This window comes from Cyclopterus lumpus, chromosome 22 (assembly GCF_009769545.1).
Source record: "Cyclopterus lumpus isolate fCycLum1 chromosome 22, fCycLum1.pri, whole genome shotgun sequence".
In the NCBI taxonomy this organism is placed as follows: domain Eukaryota; kingdom Metazoa; phylum Chordata; class Actinopteri; order Perciformes; family Cyclopteridae; genus Cyclopterus; species Cyclopterus lumpus.
The window spans coordinates 21,339,675-21,356,951 of record NC_046987.1 but is presented as its reverse complement, the minus strand read 5'-3'; the positions used below and the strand labels follow the sequence as shown (position 1 = coordinate 21,356,951).

Sequence of the window (17,277 nt, the reverse complement as noted above, 5' to 3'; positions counted from 1 at the left end):
AAAAATATTTCTTTATTATAGAAAATAAACAATATTCAATATGAATTTCTCAAACACGTTTTACACATGTATATGTATATAAATATATATACACACATACATATGTATATATAGTATATATAAATATATACACACACATATTTGTGTATATAATATATTTATAATATCTTAAAAGATACTTCCTTGTGTTTTATTGATACATATCCATCATAAATGTCCCAATGCTTTCTGTTTGTTTGAATAACAAACGACGTCATCACAAAGCGACGGCTTCCGGGCGCATCGTCAACAGCTCGCAGCTGATTCTCCGTTTAAGGACTTTAAAACGGTTGTTTACGTTTTTAAAAACGTATCGACGTCACGGCATCTTTCGCCTCGGTCACGGAAGCACCCCCCCGTGGGTCCCACCGCTGACATTCTCCCCGGCTTTCCGCTCACGTGAAGCGGCTCCGCGATGGACGAGCTGCCCCAGCTTCCGCCCGAAGTCTGGGTCTACGTGTTCAGCTACCTGTGCACGGAGGAGAAGCACACGGTGCGCGCGTGCTGCCGGCAGCTGAAGAGGCTGGTGGACCACCCGGCCCTGTGGCGAGACTACACGGTGGTGCTGTCCGACCTGCGCCGCTACACCTACGGCTTCTGGGACACGCTGACGCACCGCAGGCTCACGCGGGTGGCGGTGCGCCACCTGCGGCGCAAAGAGTGGCGGCGCCTCGTGAAGTTCCTGCCGGCCCTCACCGCCGTGGTGTTCGTGGACGGGGGCCGCATCTACAAGGAGAAGTACCTGGACATCCTGGCCCGGTTCCCCGACCTGAGGGACCTCGGGGTGCGGAACGCCACCTGGGACGAGCCCATGCTCGGGTGGAACCTGTGCACGCAGCTGCGCGAGCGGCTGACGCACCTGAGCGCGTGCAACGTGCGTCTGCCGTGCACGGTGGAGTTCATCGACGCCGTGTCGTACCTGGTGAACCTGCGGTACCTGCTGTTCCACCAGCAAGGGGAGGGCTACGGGCTGGACACCGTGCGGCCGGTGCCCTGCTACGTGTTCCACAACATGCTGCTGAGCCTGAAGAAGCTGAAGCACCTGTCCTGGGGGATGAGGGGGGAGCCGCCGGAGCCGCTGCCCGACGACTACGTCAGCCCGCCGGACCCGGAGCATCCAGGTAACCCCATCTCCTCTTCACCTGCGCGGGGGCCTCCGTTTGAACCACCTTCTAATTGATCATATTTCCACTAAATATATATTAAAAAGGGCCCAAATATATATGTTATTGGCATTGATTTAAAACAGAGAAAAGCAGCACCTCTTCACAGTGAAACGTGTTCATGTTCGCCTAGAAAAATAAAAATAAAGTTGCAGATTGATTTCATGTAAATAGCTTCAGCTTTTGGTTCCTTCTGGAATCAGACCTGCGGTTTTTAGCATGTTTTGTCCCGCTTACTACACATTTGCATGTACTTGACTTAAGTGACAACCTTTTCCCAGTTTGTGTCTCCCAGATAGGGGGCAACAGTCATTTTAATCATCAATTAACTTACAAATAATTGATTTAGGATTGGGGCGAAATGACAGCACCCACCACGAGGCGATAAAGATTTGTTAACCACCCAAGAAAAACACGTTTTCAATTAATCCAGTCATTCATGCCATACACAAACCCTCTTCTTCTTCTTCTTCTTCTTCTTCTTCTTCTTCTTCTTCTTCTTCTTCTTCTTCTTCTTCTTCTTCTTCTTCTTCTTCTTCCTCCTCCTCCCTCCGGTAGGATCGCCCCGGTATGGCGGCCCGGCGCTGACCAGCCTGGAGCTGGTTGATTACCCAGAAACCCTCCTGCCCGTGCACGCCCTGAGGAGCCTCACCTCGCTGAGGTCGCTGACCGTCCGCTACAGGTACATCCGAGAGGGCATCGAGTGCCGCCTCACGTCCTGGCTGAGTCCCCTCCAGCAGCTGGAGACCCTCACCATCATCGGTGAGTCGGGCGGTTGAAAAGCTCCCTCGTTTGTTTGTTTGTTTCTCACTTAAATGTTGTTACGGCAGCTTTGAGGTACATTTTTACAATCTGCCCCCCCCCCCCAGGCGGTAACTCTCTGGCCGTCTACACGACCACCATCCCGTCCAGCGTGAGCCGGCTGACGCTGCGCGTGGCCATCACCCTGAAGGACATGGACTCCATCGCTCCGAAGGTCCCGGCGCTCGAGCACCTCGACATCGAGCAGAACCGCTCCAGCGGCAGCCTCTGCAGACGGATCCCCATGCTGTTCCCTCAGCTCAGGACGCTCCGGATACGGTGAGCCGGGCGGGGATCCAGCTCGGGTGTTTTAGACTGGAACCACTGCAACCAGTGACGTCTGATGGGTCGTGGGACAATATGGAAATTTCATGTCACGATTGGCAAAATAATTCAAAATATTAGTCCGACAATCATCAAAATAGATAAAAAAATTACAAAATGTACTGATAACTTTTAAAGCATGTCTGGCTTTAAAGCGACCTGCCTTATTTTATTTTATTTATTTTATTTATTTTATTTATTTTATTTATTTTATTTATTTTATTTATTTTATTTATTTTATTTATTTTATTTTATTTTATTTATTTTATTTTATTTATTTTATTTATTTTATTTATTTTATTTATTTTATTTATTTTATTTATTTTTATTTATTTTTATTTATTTTATTTATTTTAATTATTTATTTTATTTACGTCGTGGTGGCAGCAGGTCCAGCAGGCTGAGCCAGACTTCCCTTTCACCCGCAACATTTCCCAGCTCATTCTGGGGGATCCAGAAGCGTTTCCAGGCCAGCTGGGAGATATAACCCCTCCAGCAGGTCCGGGGTCTCCCACCTGTTGGACGTGCTCAGAAAAAAACCTCTAACGGGAGGCGTCCATCTGAATTAGAGGCCTGAACCACCTCAGCTTACCTTCTCTAAGGCCGCTTGTATCCGACCTCGTTCTTTCATTCACGACCGTATGAGGGTCGGTACGTAGACCGCCCGGGGAATCGCCCTCTTCACCAAGACGATTTAAAACATTTTTAATTTACGTTTGATTTAAATTATATTCTTTTATTTATTTTTATTACATTTTCATTAAATTTGTTATTTTATCATTATTTTATTAATATATTTGTTGTTATTTTGTTTTAAGTAAATATTCTTTCTTTTCTTCTCTTGCTTTTCTTTATTTCTTTGTTTATTTTGTGTCTCCTCCCTCCATCTCCTCCCTCCCTCCATCTCCTCCCTCTATCTCCTCCCTCCATCTCCTCCCTCCATCCATCTCCTCCCTCCATCTCCTCTCTCCTCCCTCCATCTCCTCTCTCCCTCCATCTCCTCTCTCTCCTCCCTCCATCTCCTCCCTCCCTCCATCTCCTCTCTCTCCTCCCTCCCTCTCCTCCCTCTATCTCCTCCCTCTATCTCCTCCCTCCATCTCCTCCCTCCATCCATCTCCTCTCTCCTCCCTCCATCCATCTCCTCCCTCCATCTCCCCCCTCCATCTCCCCCCTCCATCTCCTCCCTCCCTCCATCTCCTCTCTCTCCTCCCTCCATCTCCTCCCTCTCCTCCCTCTATCTCCTCCCTCCATCTCCTCCCTCCATCCATCTCCTCCCTCCATCTCCTCTCTCCTCCCTCCATCTCCTCTCTCCTCCCTCCATCCATCTCCTCCCTCCCTCTCCTCCCTCCATTTCCTGTCTCTCCTCCCTCCCTCTCCTCCCTCCCTCCATCTCCTGTCTCTCCCCCCTCCATCTCCTCTCTCCTCCCTCCCTCTCCTCCCTCCCTCCATCTCCTGTCTCTCCTCCCTCCATCTCCTCCATCCATCTCCTCCCTCCATCTCCCCCCTCCATCTCCTCTCTCCTCCCTCCCTCCCTCCCTCCCTCAGGTTCTTCCGCAGGGAACCGGAGAAAGACCTGCTCAGCCTCCACCGGCTGCGCCACCTGGTGCAGCTGGAGCTGCTGGTGGAGCGCTCCTTCATCCTGAGGGACTACCTGAACGGGCACCCGTGGCCCAGCCCGTGTGTCCAGGAGCTCATCAACCAGCTGCGGGAGCTGTCGGAGAACCGGATCACCGTCATCACCACCATGCGCCAGAGGAACCCGCTGAGAGACTGTGACTGCGTCTGGGAGGGCGACTGACGGGGGAGGGGGGGGTCGACTTCTATTCCTCCTGAAGAAGAAGAAGAAGAAGAAGAAGAAGAAGAAGAAGAAGAAGAAGAAGAAGACAGAGCCGGTGATTAGGAGGTGGAAATAATAAAAGGTGTGAAGAGAAACTTCAGACTTTAAAATCATGGATCCTATAATAAAAGATCCTGAACATGACCGTTCTAGAGCGACGGCCGCCATCTTTCTGCATGGAAACCCTTTGAAAATGGTTCCAGGTTCCAGGTTCCAGGTTCCAGGTTCCAGGTTCCAGGTTCCAGGTTCCACACGAGTTGTGAGAGAAATGAATCGTGAAGGAGGCGACTCGGCTCTGACTGTGAATCCTGAGTCGAAGCCTCCAATCGAGTGAGAGTTGAGTTTCAAGTAACAAAAAGTGTGTTTTTAAAAACCTTCTGAGGTGAAAACGACGGCAGGAACGTTTTCTCTTCTCTTTGCTCAAGTTGGAACGACGATTAACGTTAACATAATAATAATAATAATTACACAGAATTAGCCATAAACGCAGTAGGTGAACATGCAGGACGTTTAAAGTTTGCAATAACCACGGAATCAATTAGAAATATTATTATAATTATTATTATTATATAAGGCCGACTCGCATGAAGATTCTAATATTCTTAAATAAAACAGTAACATTTATGTGAGTTTATTATTATTATTATCATTATTATGATTTAACATTATGTAACATGGATAGATGGAGTACTTTATTAATCCCAGAAGGAAATTGTACAATAATGATTAACAATTATTGGACTAACAAACCCTGAACGGACATAATGTTAAAAACATTTAAATCCCGTTATCGCCATAGATTAACACAATTAATTAAATAACATTTATTTTTAAAAATCCTGTCCATTAAGGGCTTCCGTAGTTAAATAATTATTTGTATTATTAATCTACAAAAATTGTTCTCGATTAATCACAAATTAATTCACTTTATTATCAAGCTGAGAATATTGTGGTTTGAGAAGCCGCAACGAGACGTTTGTGAGGAATCTTTCCTCTTGAAAGAAAAGAGAGTTCAGTATTAACTGCAGAGACATTAGAATTATTGTTATTCATACGCTGGTTATAAGTCCTGTAAATGCACAGCGCACTATGTTATAGATGGTGAATGAAAAATGCTGTTTTCAGGCACTTTGGTTGTTTATTTATTTATTTATCTCTCAGCTGGAGCAGATTTAGTGACTTTAGTCCCAGAACTCAACAATAACTGGACCCCAACTTGAGCTCCTTGTTCCATTTGCCGTTAACCGTCTTCATAATTAATATTCTGTTCCGGTGTGTAGTTACACGCACAGGAAGGAGCGGTTTCAGATGGCAGTTATATTATTATTATTATTATTATTATTATTATTATTATTATTAAAGGCCTGAACGTCAGAAGGAGAATGTGGATGAATGTATGCAGAACTAAATAAAAATCTATAATGTAAAAACATTTATTTACAATTGCGATGATTCTGAAATAAAGAGATACTTTTTTTTCTTTCTTTCGTCCACTGAGTTTATTTTCATTATGTTAGTGACATATATATATGTTAATATTTTAGATGAACTATTATTAATCTATATTAGATTATTTAATATAGATGAATAATAGTTCATCTAATTTACCAAAATGTAAATATATACCTATATATATTTTTAAAAAAAAAAATATATATATATATATACACATTTACATTTTAGTAAATTAGATGAACTATTATTCATCTATATTAGATTATTTGATCTAATTTACCAAAATGAAAATATATATCTATGTATTTAAAAAAAATATATATATATACACACATATTTACATTTTAGTAAATTAGATGAACTATTTTTCATCTATATTAGATTATTTGATCTAATTTACCAAAATGTAAATATATACCTATATATATATTTTTTTTAAATATATATATACATATACACATTTACATTTTAGTAAATTAGATGAACTATTATTCATCTATATTAGATTATTTGATCTAATTTACCAAAATGAAAATATATATATTTATATACATACACATATTTACATTTTAGTAAATTAGATGAACTAATATTCATCTATATTAGATTATTTGATCTAATTTACCAACATGTAAATATATACCTATGTATTACAAAAAAAAAATAGATATATATATATATACACATATTTACATGTTAGTAAATTAGATGAACTATTATTCATCTATATTAGATTATTTGATCTAATTTACAAAAATGTAAATATATACCTATATATATATATATATTTTTTTTTTTTAAATATATATATATACACATTTACATTTGAGTAAATTAGATGAACTATTATTCATCTATATTAGATTATTTGATCTAATTTACCAAAATATAAATATATACCTATATATATTTAAATATATATATATATATATATACACATTTACATGTTAGTAAATTAGATGAACTATTATTCATCTATTAGATTATTTGATCTAATTTACAAAAATGTAAATATATATCTATGTAAAAAAAAAGTCAAAGAAATATATATATATATATATATAAAAAAAGAAAATATATATAAAAGTCACTAACACACACACACACACACACACTATTATTTCTGCAAAATGTGCATCAAAAGATGGACTTCACTTTGATAATGTTGAGACTAAATAAATAAAACCGATCAGACGATTTGAGACTTAAATACAAATAAAACTAAACGGGACACGCAGAGGATCGCTTTCCATATTTTAATCAGCTCCGAGTCAGAAATGAGGAACAGAAATCCGGTTTGAGTTGGTTTTGTTTTTTTAGCTCAAACTAAAAAGGGTATCAATAACTCAATGAATGCAACAATACAAGAAATAGTTATTTAATAATCTATACAGAATAAACACTATGAACAAAAGATAAACTCAAACTATTAACAGTGTTCAATAGAAAGACACTCGTCCTGTAACCGTCCATATGTCTGGAGACATTGATGTAAACAAATATAAATATGTTGTTGTTCAGTCAGACTTCTCCAAAAGGGCCTGAAGCTTCTTTACAAAGAGGAATGTTCTCGAGTCAAAGAAACCAGAACCACAAAAGGTTCCACGGGGGAACCTTTTGGAAAGTGGGACGAAAATTAGTGCCGGGTATAAAAAAAAAAGTAAATAAAGAAAAGGTTGCAGGATGGAAAACAAGGAAGCAGTGGAGCGTCCTCGCTTGGAGAGTCGACATTTCTTTATGTTTATTTTAACAAAGTCGTCGTCTCTCGGCTCTTTTGACTCTTTTTAAAGTCCTGAAGCAGAAATAAATAACCAGTCAGCAGATTGTTGACTGCGTCTCATTCATTCATTAAATAATAACATTATTCATCCCACAAAAGGTAAACACAAAGAACAACATTGTGGTCTAATTTGCTTCGTCTTGAAGGTCCTTCAGAAGCAAAACGGGGCCTTTGGACTCCGTGAGTTCAGATCCACCGGTTCCATTGGTCCTGGATCTCTTTTTGGGGGTGTAAAAAGGTCTCTCTGTGGACTCGATCCCCCTGGAGGACCCCGTGGAGGTCCCGGACCGCCCCTCAGAACTCCAGCAGCAGCGTCAGCGGCTCCGCCGAGTTCAGCACCGTCTCTTGCTTCTGGCCGTAGACGCCCTGCTCCACCGTGGCGCCGGCCTTCGTGCACTTCGCCGAGCCGGACATGAACTCCCTGCAGGCGGCCACCAGGTGGGAGAAGAGCTGGGCGCCGCGCCACAGCTCGCAGCCGCCTCTGTACTGCACCCGTCTCTTGGCCACCGGCTCCCCCAGCAGGGAGTCCTGGGGGATGAATAAAACGCTCCCCGGCAGGTCGAGGACGGACACCGAGTGGCCCGAGTCTTTACGGAAGAGCTTGGTGGTCATCAGGCTGCTGGCTGCGGAGACGACGGGAAACAATACAATACAATACAATACATATATATATATATATATATATATATATATATATATATAAAATTAAATAAATATATATATATAATAATATATAATATACAGAGAGCTCGCTCTAACCTCAAGTAATTTCAACAAATTAAATAAAAAATTATCTAACAGTTAAATAAAATACAAAATGTATCAAACCAATTAAATGAAAAAAATATTTAACTAATAGTTAAATTAAATAAAAGTGTATCTAAAATTAAAACCAATCTTCCAAAAAAAAATTGTAAAATAATTTAATAGATACAATACAAAAATAATAGATAATTAAATAAATAAATAATAATAATTTTTCAAATTTAAATAAAATAAAAGTATTATAAGTATTATATTTAACCTTTATTTTACCAGGCAAGTTGAAAAAAAGACACAAAAATATCATGCAGACTAGCACATCATGCATTAGTGATTCAAATTGTGCAGCAATTATTTATACACATAATAAGTCATATTTTCCTTAACTAAATTAGGTGCATTTATATGGCAATAAGACTATTATTTAATGAAGAACACGTGAATCAGATTATTGTAATATCTGGTCACATCTCACCCATGTCGTGAGCGACGTCCTCGGTGGCTCCGTGGAAGAAACACACGTACACAACCATTCCCTCCTGGATCTGAAGGCACACAGGTTGTTAAAAAAAATTATAATAATTCATGCCGAAAAGTTGTGCATTTTAAAGTTTAAGCGTAAAAAAAATGCTAAGAGGCGTTTATTTTGGTCCAAAATGAGGTCAAACATGTTTGCAGCTAACAGATGGAAAACATGTAGCGTGTTAGCATGCCAACATAAACACGACGGTCACATATAACATATATACGTATATAAGGTAAAATCACATATACACATACAAATTAAATAAAAAATGTATGACAAATAAAATTAAGTTAAATTAAGGAATCCAAAAAAAATTGATCAAATATAATTGAAAATTAATTTAACTAATGAAATAAAAAGGAATCTTAACGAATTCAAATATAATATTTTTTTTCAAATAGTCAAATGAAATAAAAGTGCATTTAAAAAATAAAAACAAAATAATTAAAACCTTGCATCGTGATCTTTAGATTAGAAATGTAAAATGCATCCTCTGAGGATCATGACCGTGTGACACCCACCTCGGCCCACTGGGCGTCGGCCCCGTCCAGCGCCGGTTTGATCTTCACCTTCGCTTCACTGCACTGCTGCACCACGGTCCGGGCCTGAAGGCGCCTGGGCCGAGGGAAGGGAGCCGAGCTGCTCACACACATATATACAGCTGTCAATACACACACATACATATATATATATATACTACTACTACTACTCATGCTATGAAGAGACATCAACTAACTAAACAGCTGTAAAGAAAGACGTTAAACTGTAGTAGTCGTGACGTCACTCGTTGGTTTGTGGACGGACGTTTTTAAGCAGTTTTAGCAGTCGCCATGTTGGTTTTTTTTGCAACCAGAGAACAGGAAGACTTGAAACTAGAGATTGAGACCATGAACTCATGTTTACAATGTTTACTGAGGGAATACATCAAGAGAAGTAGAGTCATTTATATAGACTTCTATACAACCAGAGGAGTCGCCCCCTGGTGGTCAGGAGAGAGAATGCAGCTTTAACACATGAAGCGTAGACTTCTATACAACCAGAGGAGTCGCCCCCTGGTGGTCAGGAGAGAGAATGCAGCTTTAAGACACGAAGCATAGACTTCTATACAACCAGAGGAGTCGCCCCCTGGTGGTCAGGAGAGAGAATGCAGCTTTAACACATGAAGCATAGACTTCTATACAACCAGAGGAGTCGCCCCATGGTGGTTAGGAGAGAATGCAGCTTTAACACATGAAGCATAGACTTCTATACAACCAGAGGAGTCGCCCCCTGGAGGTCAGGAGAGAGAATGCAGCTTTAACACATGAAGCATAGACTTCTATACAACCAGAGGAGTCGCCCCCTGGTGGTTAGGAGAGAGAATGCAGCTTTAACACTTGTTCTTATTTCTGTACGTACCCGTCTACCTCAGGAAGCGGTTGGACTTGCTGCGCCGAGCCGGCGATGGTGAAGACGGGCCAGGGTTTGGTGCTCGGGGCCACTACGGGTTCCAGGCCGCCGCTCGTGCTCCTTCTGGCCGAAGACGGCGCCTCCAGGTCTCTCTTTCTCTTCACCGGGCGCTGGACGCCATCGTGGCTTTGGGTTCGGTTCTGGGTCGTCGGCCCTCCGCTCGCCGCCTGCTGCGGAGGTTTGCGCAGCGCCGGGAGCTCCGGCGGCGGACACGACTCCGAGGGCGGTTTGGTTTTGTCCTGGACTTTGACAAAGTGATGAGTTCTGGCGCTGCCCTGAGGCCCGCTCCTCTTCATGTGGTCCAGAAGTTGGATCCGCTCCTCCTGAACCTCGAGGCCGCTTTGGCTCCCGGTGACTTCAAACTGCGGAGGCGTCCCTCTCCTGACGGGCAAGAGTCTGGCCACGAAGGGGGTGTTGGGAATCCTTCGCTGGAGGATTATGGGAGTCCTGGGCTGGAAGTTGATGGGAGTCCTTAGATGGAGGAGGATGGGGATTCTGGGCTGAGGGCCGATGGGGGTCACCTGCTGGGGGGGCGAAGGGCTCTCCTAGGAATCAGATGGGAGATGGAGACCTTTAGCGAGGCGTTATCGGGAATTTCAACGGAGAAAATAATCAATCAACGTATTAAAATTATTAAAATATGAAAAGGAACCCACCGCTCTGTCCTCCGAGGTCGCGTCCGGCTGCCTCTCCCCTTCGTCGACTTCCTCGTCGTCGTCCTCGCTGCCATCGTCGCCGTCCTTCCCGCTGAGGACGCAGACAGAGCACGTGAACTGTTGTCGAACGCCGGGCGTCGGTACTCCAGGTACGTCCGCTCCGAACCTCTACTTTCCTCTTTACCTGTCGAGATCGTCGGGTATCTGCGGCGACGTCATCTCCTCCAGAGGAGGCTCCCTCGGCTCCGATTGGTTGGCTGGTTTCTTCCTCCTGCTGCTGCACTGCGAGCAGCCGTTGATCCACTGCAGCACGTCGGTTTTCATGGTTCTCCAGAAGTACCTGATGATGACATCACGTTGTAGAAATGATGACACCAAACTTAATTAATAACAGTATGCTTGATTTAACAGCCTTAAAAAGCAAAACACGTCCGTCTTTTAGAAACTGTAACATCGTACGCTTTGTGTGTGTGTGCAAAGGAATTTAACACATTACCGTAAAATAGATTTCAATGAAGTTAAAGTAATTTTTTTGGGGAACATATACAGTCAAGAATCAGCAACGTTTCCTCTCATCTCGACAAAGAGGAACCCGCTCACCTTTCGTTGAGCAGTCTGAGACACTTGTTGAAGTCCAGGTGGTTCAGCTCGTTGTGGTAATCCGTCATGGCGGCTTCCACCCGCTGCCGGCTCCTCAGAACCAAACGCACCCGGTCGCCTCTCACGATGTGCAGCTCGCCGTCTGGGAGGCCAGAGAACCAGGAGGAGGCGTCTTATTATTGAAGAAGACGTGAGACCATGAACGCATGTTTACAATGTTTACTGAGGGAATACATCAAGAGAAGTAGAGTCATTTATATAGACTTCTATACAACCAGAGGAGTCGCCCCCTGGTGGTCAGTAGAGAGAATGCAGCTTTAACACATGAAGCATAGACTTCTATACAACCAGAGGAGTCGCCCCCTGGTGGTCAGGAGAGAGAATGCAGCTTCTGGTTCTGGACAAACCTTTGATGGTGAACTTCTTGCAGAACCTCCTGAAGGTGTTCTTCTCCACGTAGCTCAGTCCAGGAGGATATTTGCGTCTGCTCAGGTAGAGCTCCACGGCATCGTACTTGGCAAAATAGGCCTGCTCGCACAGAAAGAGATAAATACAGGCAGAACATTACATTGAATCATATATATATATATATATATATATATATATATATATATATATATATATATATAGTTAACATACCTCCTCCCCTGCAGGCTGAGTCGGACCTCTGGATAGAGTCTGTGGACGAAAGACACAACTCAAGTTTTAAATCGTTGTACAAGCTTCTCGTTCCAGACTTGGACCGCTCGGCTCAATACGACGGACACACAAAACAACTGTTGGTGACTCACCGCCGAGTCGCCGTGGACCAAGAGCGTGGGCACGGCGTCCGGCTGGACGGAGGCCCTCTCCCCGCCGCGGTCGAAGCAGTCCTCGGTGAAGTGGGTGGAGCAAACGGACGAGCCGAGCCGAGGGTGCCAGTTGGGACGTCCGACGGCCTTCAGCCACTGGGTCAGCACGGCGAGGTTGTCCAGAGGAAACCTGGAGGGGACGACGGGACACAGATGAAGCCGTGTTAATAAAAAAGTAAACATATATATATATATATATATATATATATGCATATACAACGGTTTATTATGGTTGTTGGAGGTACAAATAAATAATTTACAGAGCCAGCGAAGGGGGGAAATAAACTCAAGATTTATGCAATTAAAGTTATACATTTACAAACAACAGTTTTTTAGTCTGAAGTTCTTCTCCATCGTTTGGAGAACCGGGAGCACCAGAACCAGGACTAAATAATGTTCTGCTGTGGATGTACTTTAGAAACCTAAAAGAATCAATATCAGTTTAAGTGAAAGCTTTATTTAGAGTATTTATCACCTCTTTACTTCTTTACTGAAGCCGTTATCTGTGAACTCCAGACTCCATTTTTAACCTCTAAGAACACAGAAGCTGCTCTATGAGTTAGTTTATTAACCGCAGTAATATTACCTTTATTGAGTAAAAGTGTATTTTAATCGTCAGATACAGACGTGCATGAGATTTGGAGAGGGTGGTGTAATATATCGATACGATATTCACAATAATTAGTAAACTGTTCGTCACAACTTATTTAAATTTGTGAACAAATAAGCTTATAATTAAAAACAGAATCTTTTGAATATACAGGGAAAACATTTCCAGAAGAATTACATGTTCTTATGAAGCCTGTGATACGCGTTATGAAATAAGTGTTTAACCATAGCAAGTTTATTATTTCACCTTTGGGATGAAGGCCGAGCGTAATAACTATGCTCTAAAATGATGTGAAATTGCGTAGATTCAAGTCAAATAAAACCCAATAACTCAAAGTATCTTCTATTTACTGTAGAAATCCAGAATGCATGCTAATAATAATAATTAAACATGTGACTAAGGGGAGTACCGACACGCGTTGACTTTCGTAAACCACCCAAAAGGTGGAGCGACGCGCCCCCCTACTTGTGGAAGGTGAGGCCCAGGCCGCGCTCCACCGGCCCGCAGCAGTTGGTGCAGGTGGAGACGCTGCAGCGCAGCCACTTCCTCTTGGACCGGTTGAGGCAGGTGTCGCAGCTGGAGATCCAGCGGGCCAGGTCGTGGGTCATGCTGGCCCAGTAGAAGTGCTTGGTGATCTCCCGCTGGCAGATCCCGTGGCCGTAGTGACCCTGGTTGTCGTGGAACTGCTGCAGGATCGAGTTCACCTGAAAAGATGGTTCAGGTGTCACCAAAAAAAAAAAAAGATCCGCCGTTGGGAAAAGAGTGTCACTGCGTCCAGATTTCACACACTACTACAGAATGACTTTGGGATGCACACCTCCTCCCTGCAGCGGGGCACTCGGAGAGGAGGAGAGACTCGCGTGTACATCAGCACTCCATCTGAAACAGCAGAGAAGAGTGTTCCTGAAGGTGCTTACGACGTGGTTCATGGAGGGTGAGAACGAGAGGTCACTCTCTCCGCTCACCTTTCAGGCCGAAGCGCTTGGACATCCTTTTTAACCCCCCTCTGGCGGCCTTGCTCTGCATGGGTAGGACTCTGTGGCTCAGGTAGCTGCAACATGAAACAACACACTTTAACATCAGTAAAACAAACCACATGTGAGAGGGGGGGGGGGGGTCCGGGGACCTACTCTGCGATCTGGTTGTAGGCCTTGAAGCTCGGCTCGATGACGACCTTCCTCCTCTTGAGCTCCATCACGGTCTGGACCTCCCTGGAGTCCGGGTCGGGACCCGGGAGGCAGTACTGGTGCTCCTGCAGCTCCGTGGGGGGGTCGGAGCGATCGAAGGCCGGCTCGGAGGGGTCTGCGGTTTCTGCGGCGGCCGTGGAGAGGAGGTCCTCCAGGGTGCTGGACTGGAGGAAGTCCTCCTCTGAAGGGGCCGGAACCTGAAAACCAAGAAGGGTATTTAAGATATTACATCTTTATGCTTTTGCACAATTTACAGTTTTTTCTTCTTCTTTAAAATCATTTTATTTCTGCTTTCTTTCATGAATTGTCTTATTCTCCATTTTATTTGTTTTGTATGTTTTACGCCTTTTTATGCTTTATGTAAAGCACTTTGTGGAAATGATAACTTTCTGAATGCTTTCCTTTTAGATTACTTGATTAATTATCTTAAAATATTGCCGACGCCAACTCTTTAAAGTAAGAAAATATGTAGCCTTGTTTTTATTTGTCTTCGATTTCCTTGACTTTGATTTAATAAAGTTTATTATCGCGACCTTTGAGTGTACAAATTATTTTCACATTTCTAACAGAAAGGAAGTAAACACATATAGTATAGAGCTTGAATGGATATTAGCAGGAGTGATTAGGGACAAAACTAAGATAAATTTCAGGCCACATATATTAACAATATTATTAAAGTGTAATTTTAAGGCCTTTCGCACTTCAGCATTCATCTGGTGTTCCGTGCAGAGGTAAGAGGTCATTTTAGGGCCTCCTGCATTGCGTCACCTCGTCCTCCTGCGCCGCCGCGGAGACGACGGTGGGCACGGCGTCCGGCGACAGAGTCGGCTGACCGCCCTCGCCGCTCAGCGAGAAGCAGGCCGGCTCAAAGTGCCTGGAGCAGAGGCAGGAGTTGGTGCGCAGCGAGCCCTCGTCCCTCTGAGACAGCAGCAGCCACCGCCGCCGGCGCTCCGCCTCCTTGGGAAACCTGGAAAGGACAGAGTTCGCTTTTCAGAGCCGAGACACAAAAGGGGGGAGAGAGAGTCCGCGGGCGGAGTGCCGCAAGGTTCCATCTCGGGTCCCGTTTCATTCGGGGCGACGTTTCCATCACCGATATGCAGACGATGCTCCGCTGTACCCGGTGGTCCTGCTGCCATTTGCACGATAACAGTGCTGCTTTTTTTTAAATCTTCTTTTAACATGTTACATGCATGTTGCTTTCTATGTTTTCATCCAGCTTTTTGGTAAGGCTCGTGATTTTTTTTTTTTTTTTTTTAAAGTATGTTCAAGAAACAACCTGATTTGATGTGATTCAGCATGCGGGCTTAACTTTGATGAGGCGACTGAGCCCAATTAAGAGTCTGACGACGTCGAGCTAATGAGTCGCGACGACAATCGGACGCGACTTAACGATAGGAGCGTCGTGTAGGTGTTGGTGCCTCCCCACCTGTGGAAGCTGAGCTGAGGGTGCACGTAGCTGGAGGCGTCGCAGCCGTAGGCCATGCAGAACTGGACCGGGGGTGCGGGCGGTTCTGCGGGGGTCCGGCTCTGGCAGACGGCACACGCTTGGATCCAGGCCTTCACCGCCTCCGTCACGCCGACCCAGTAATACATCAACTGGACAGAAGACGGAATACTTGCTGTGCTCCTTTGAAATATGATGTTTTATCACAATAAAAACATTTTTTTTTAAAACTCACCATTATCTCCTTCACCACCCGGACCCGGCCCGCGTGGCTGTTGTTGTCGTGGTAACGGGCCAGGATCTCCCTCACCTCGTCGTCGCTCCTCACGACCCGGAGGAGGCGACCTCGGTACGAGCGCAGCAGGCAGCCATCTGGAGGACAGGAAGTACGTTTTCAGGTTCAGGGCGCTGTATTTAAAAGTACCATTTTGAGATACTTGTATTCCCATTTTCAGATACTTCTACTTCTACTTTAGTTACTTTGCATATTGCGATACTGGTGAATAATGTGTTGAGCTATCAAGTTTATAAAGTAGCTGAAATCAGCTCCACTTTTACCAGCTTATACATTAATGCATTTACAATTATGATAATCCAGTGATATGATCTATTACACATTTAAATAGTGGATGCAGCGCAACAATAAAGTGAATTTGAACAATGAAAGTCATTCAAATCAAACATGTCTTGTGTTTTTCTCTCATATTAAAATACCTTTATAGATAAAGTGCTTGCTGGCCGCTTTGGTGACTTTCTTGGAGCTCTTGGACGATTCCAGGGGAAACGTGCCCGCCCGCATGAACAGCTCCACCCGGTTCAACAGGTCAAAAGACGGCATCTGTGGAGGGGGGAGAGGGGGAGGAGCTCAACATACTCAATGTATTGAATAACAGGATATGACGTTTTTCACAAAAAGCTGAACTTGTGATAATTAATAAACAAATTACCAAATGTGTTGCTTACTTTTTAAAACATTCGATATTGAAAACCTTTATTAGATGTTTCCATGTGTTTTTCCATCCCCTGGTGTTATTGATGACAGCACGTAAACAAATGATCAACTGGTGGTGTGTTTTAATATTAAATACCAATGTTAAACGTGTCTTTTGTTGCTGTAAATAAAGCAAATAATTCACATTGATTACAGTTGATTTTTTTTTCTTAGTGGTGGACAACATCGTGATTTTCGTTGACAATTTATAAATCAAATCAATCGATTAAAAAAATTGTAAAAGGCTACTATATTTATTAATGAAAAAAAATTACAATCAACCCGGGTGGAGAAAAATTAATTAACTGTCTCCGTGTCTCTGACGTCACGGCGCGTGACGCTTAACGCCGTTTAATGGCATGTAAAATAACGTTAAAAGTGTCCCAACTGAAAGAAGAAGAAGAAGAAAAAAAGAAAAAGAAAAAAACCGTTTCCCACCTTTCAGAACATCTTGAGTCCGGTACACACAAATCCTCGTTACACCGCCATCAACTTCCAACCGGAACTAAACGGTCGACGCGTTGTTTTCGGGACCCGACCGTTCGGTTAACCGACCTGAACCGTGTTTCGCTTCGGTTAAATGTACGAGTACACCCGGCAAAGTGTTTCATTTCACCCCAAACTAGAAGCTAAATGTGGCGTCTGGTGGTTCGCTCGTTTAAGCTCGCGGCAGCAACTCGGGAGTTTCCGGTGTGGGAGCTTTCAAAATAAAAGGTTTACATTTAAGCTTTTTACTTTTAAGAAAATATCTTAATCTGTGTTCATTAATTGATACACGATTTTGAACTATATATTATATGGC

General features: G+C 43.4%; 2 protein-coding genes across 3 annotated transcripts; one reads left to right on the top strand and one right to left on the bottom strand.

Moving 5' to 3' along the window:
- Positions 1–258: 258 nt before the first annotated feature.
- Positions 259–5,602, top strand: LOC117751194. Its single transcript, XM_034562858.1, has 4 exons — positions 259–1,160; positions 1,761–1,964; positions 2,072–2,282; positions 3,873–5,602. The coding sequence occupies exons 1-4, from the start codon at positions 455–457 to the stop codon at positions 4,123–4,125; spliced, it is 1,374 nt and encodes a 457-aa protein (XP_034418749.1). The 5' UTR covers positions 259–454; the 3' UTR covers positions 4,126–5,602.
- A 1,259-nt stretch (positions 5,603–6,861) lies between these two features.
- On the bottom strand, positions 6,862–17,182 carry LOC117751171. 2 transcript variants are annotated; one of them, XM_034562779.1, is made up of 19 exons: positions 16,914–17,182; positions 16,199–16,322; positions 15,720–15,856; positions 15,467–15,636; positions 14,809–15,007; positions 13,984–14,237; positions 13,819–13,904; positions 13,671–13,732; positions 13,319–13,557; positions 12,184–12,373; positions 12,032–12,070; positions 11,800–11,920; positions 11,393–11,534; positions 10,977–11,132; positions 10,793–10,883; positions 10,086–10,681; positions 9,209–9,326; positions 8,637–8,706; positions 6,862–8,022 (listed from the first exon to the last, which is right to left on the bottom strand). In XM_034562779.1, the coding sequence occupies exons 2-19, from the start codon at positions 16,320–16,322 to the stop codon at positions 7,694–7,696; spliced, it is 3,123 nt and encodes a 1,040-aa protein (XP_034418670.1). In that variant the 5' UTR covers positions 16,914–17,182; the 3' UTR covers positions 6,862–7,693. The 2 variants fall into 2 exon arrangements, with proteins under 2 accessions (XP_034418670.1, XP_034418671.1); XM_034562780.1 differs by lacking the exons at positions 15,467–15,636; positions 15,720–15,856; positions 16,199–16,322; positions 16,914–17,182 and having other exon boundaries at positions 14,742–14,811.
- Between the last annotated feature and the right edge of the window lie 95 nt (positions 17,183–17,277).

Coding starts and splice junctions, on each gene's coding strand:
- LOC117751194 (XM_034562858.1), top strand. CDS start 455: ATGGACGAGCTGCCCCAGCTTCCGCCCGAAGTCTGGGTCTACGTGTTC. Junction 1,161..1,760: donor GCCGGACCCGGAGCATCCAG/GTAACCCCATCT, acceptor TCCCTCCGGTAG/GATCGCCCCGGTATGGCGGC. Junction 2,283..3,872: donor CTCAGGACGCTCCGGATACG/GTGAGCCGGGCG, acceptor TCCCTCCCTCAG/GTTCTTCCGCAGGGAACCGG.
- LOC117751171 (XM_034562779.1), bottom strand. CDS start 16,322: ATGCCGTCTTTTGACCTGTTGAACCGGGTGGAGCTGTTCATGCGGGCG. Junction 13,558..13,670: donor TGCCCCGCTGCAGGGAGGAG/GTGTGCATCCCA, acceptor CCATCTTTTCAG/GTGAACTCGATCCTGCAGCA. Junction 8,023..8,636: donor GGACGTCGCTCACGACATGG/GTGAGATGTGAC, acceptor TCGTCTCCGCAG/CCAGCAGCCTGATGACCACC.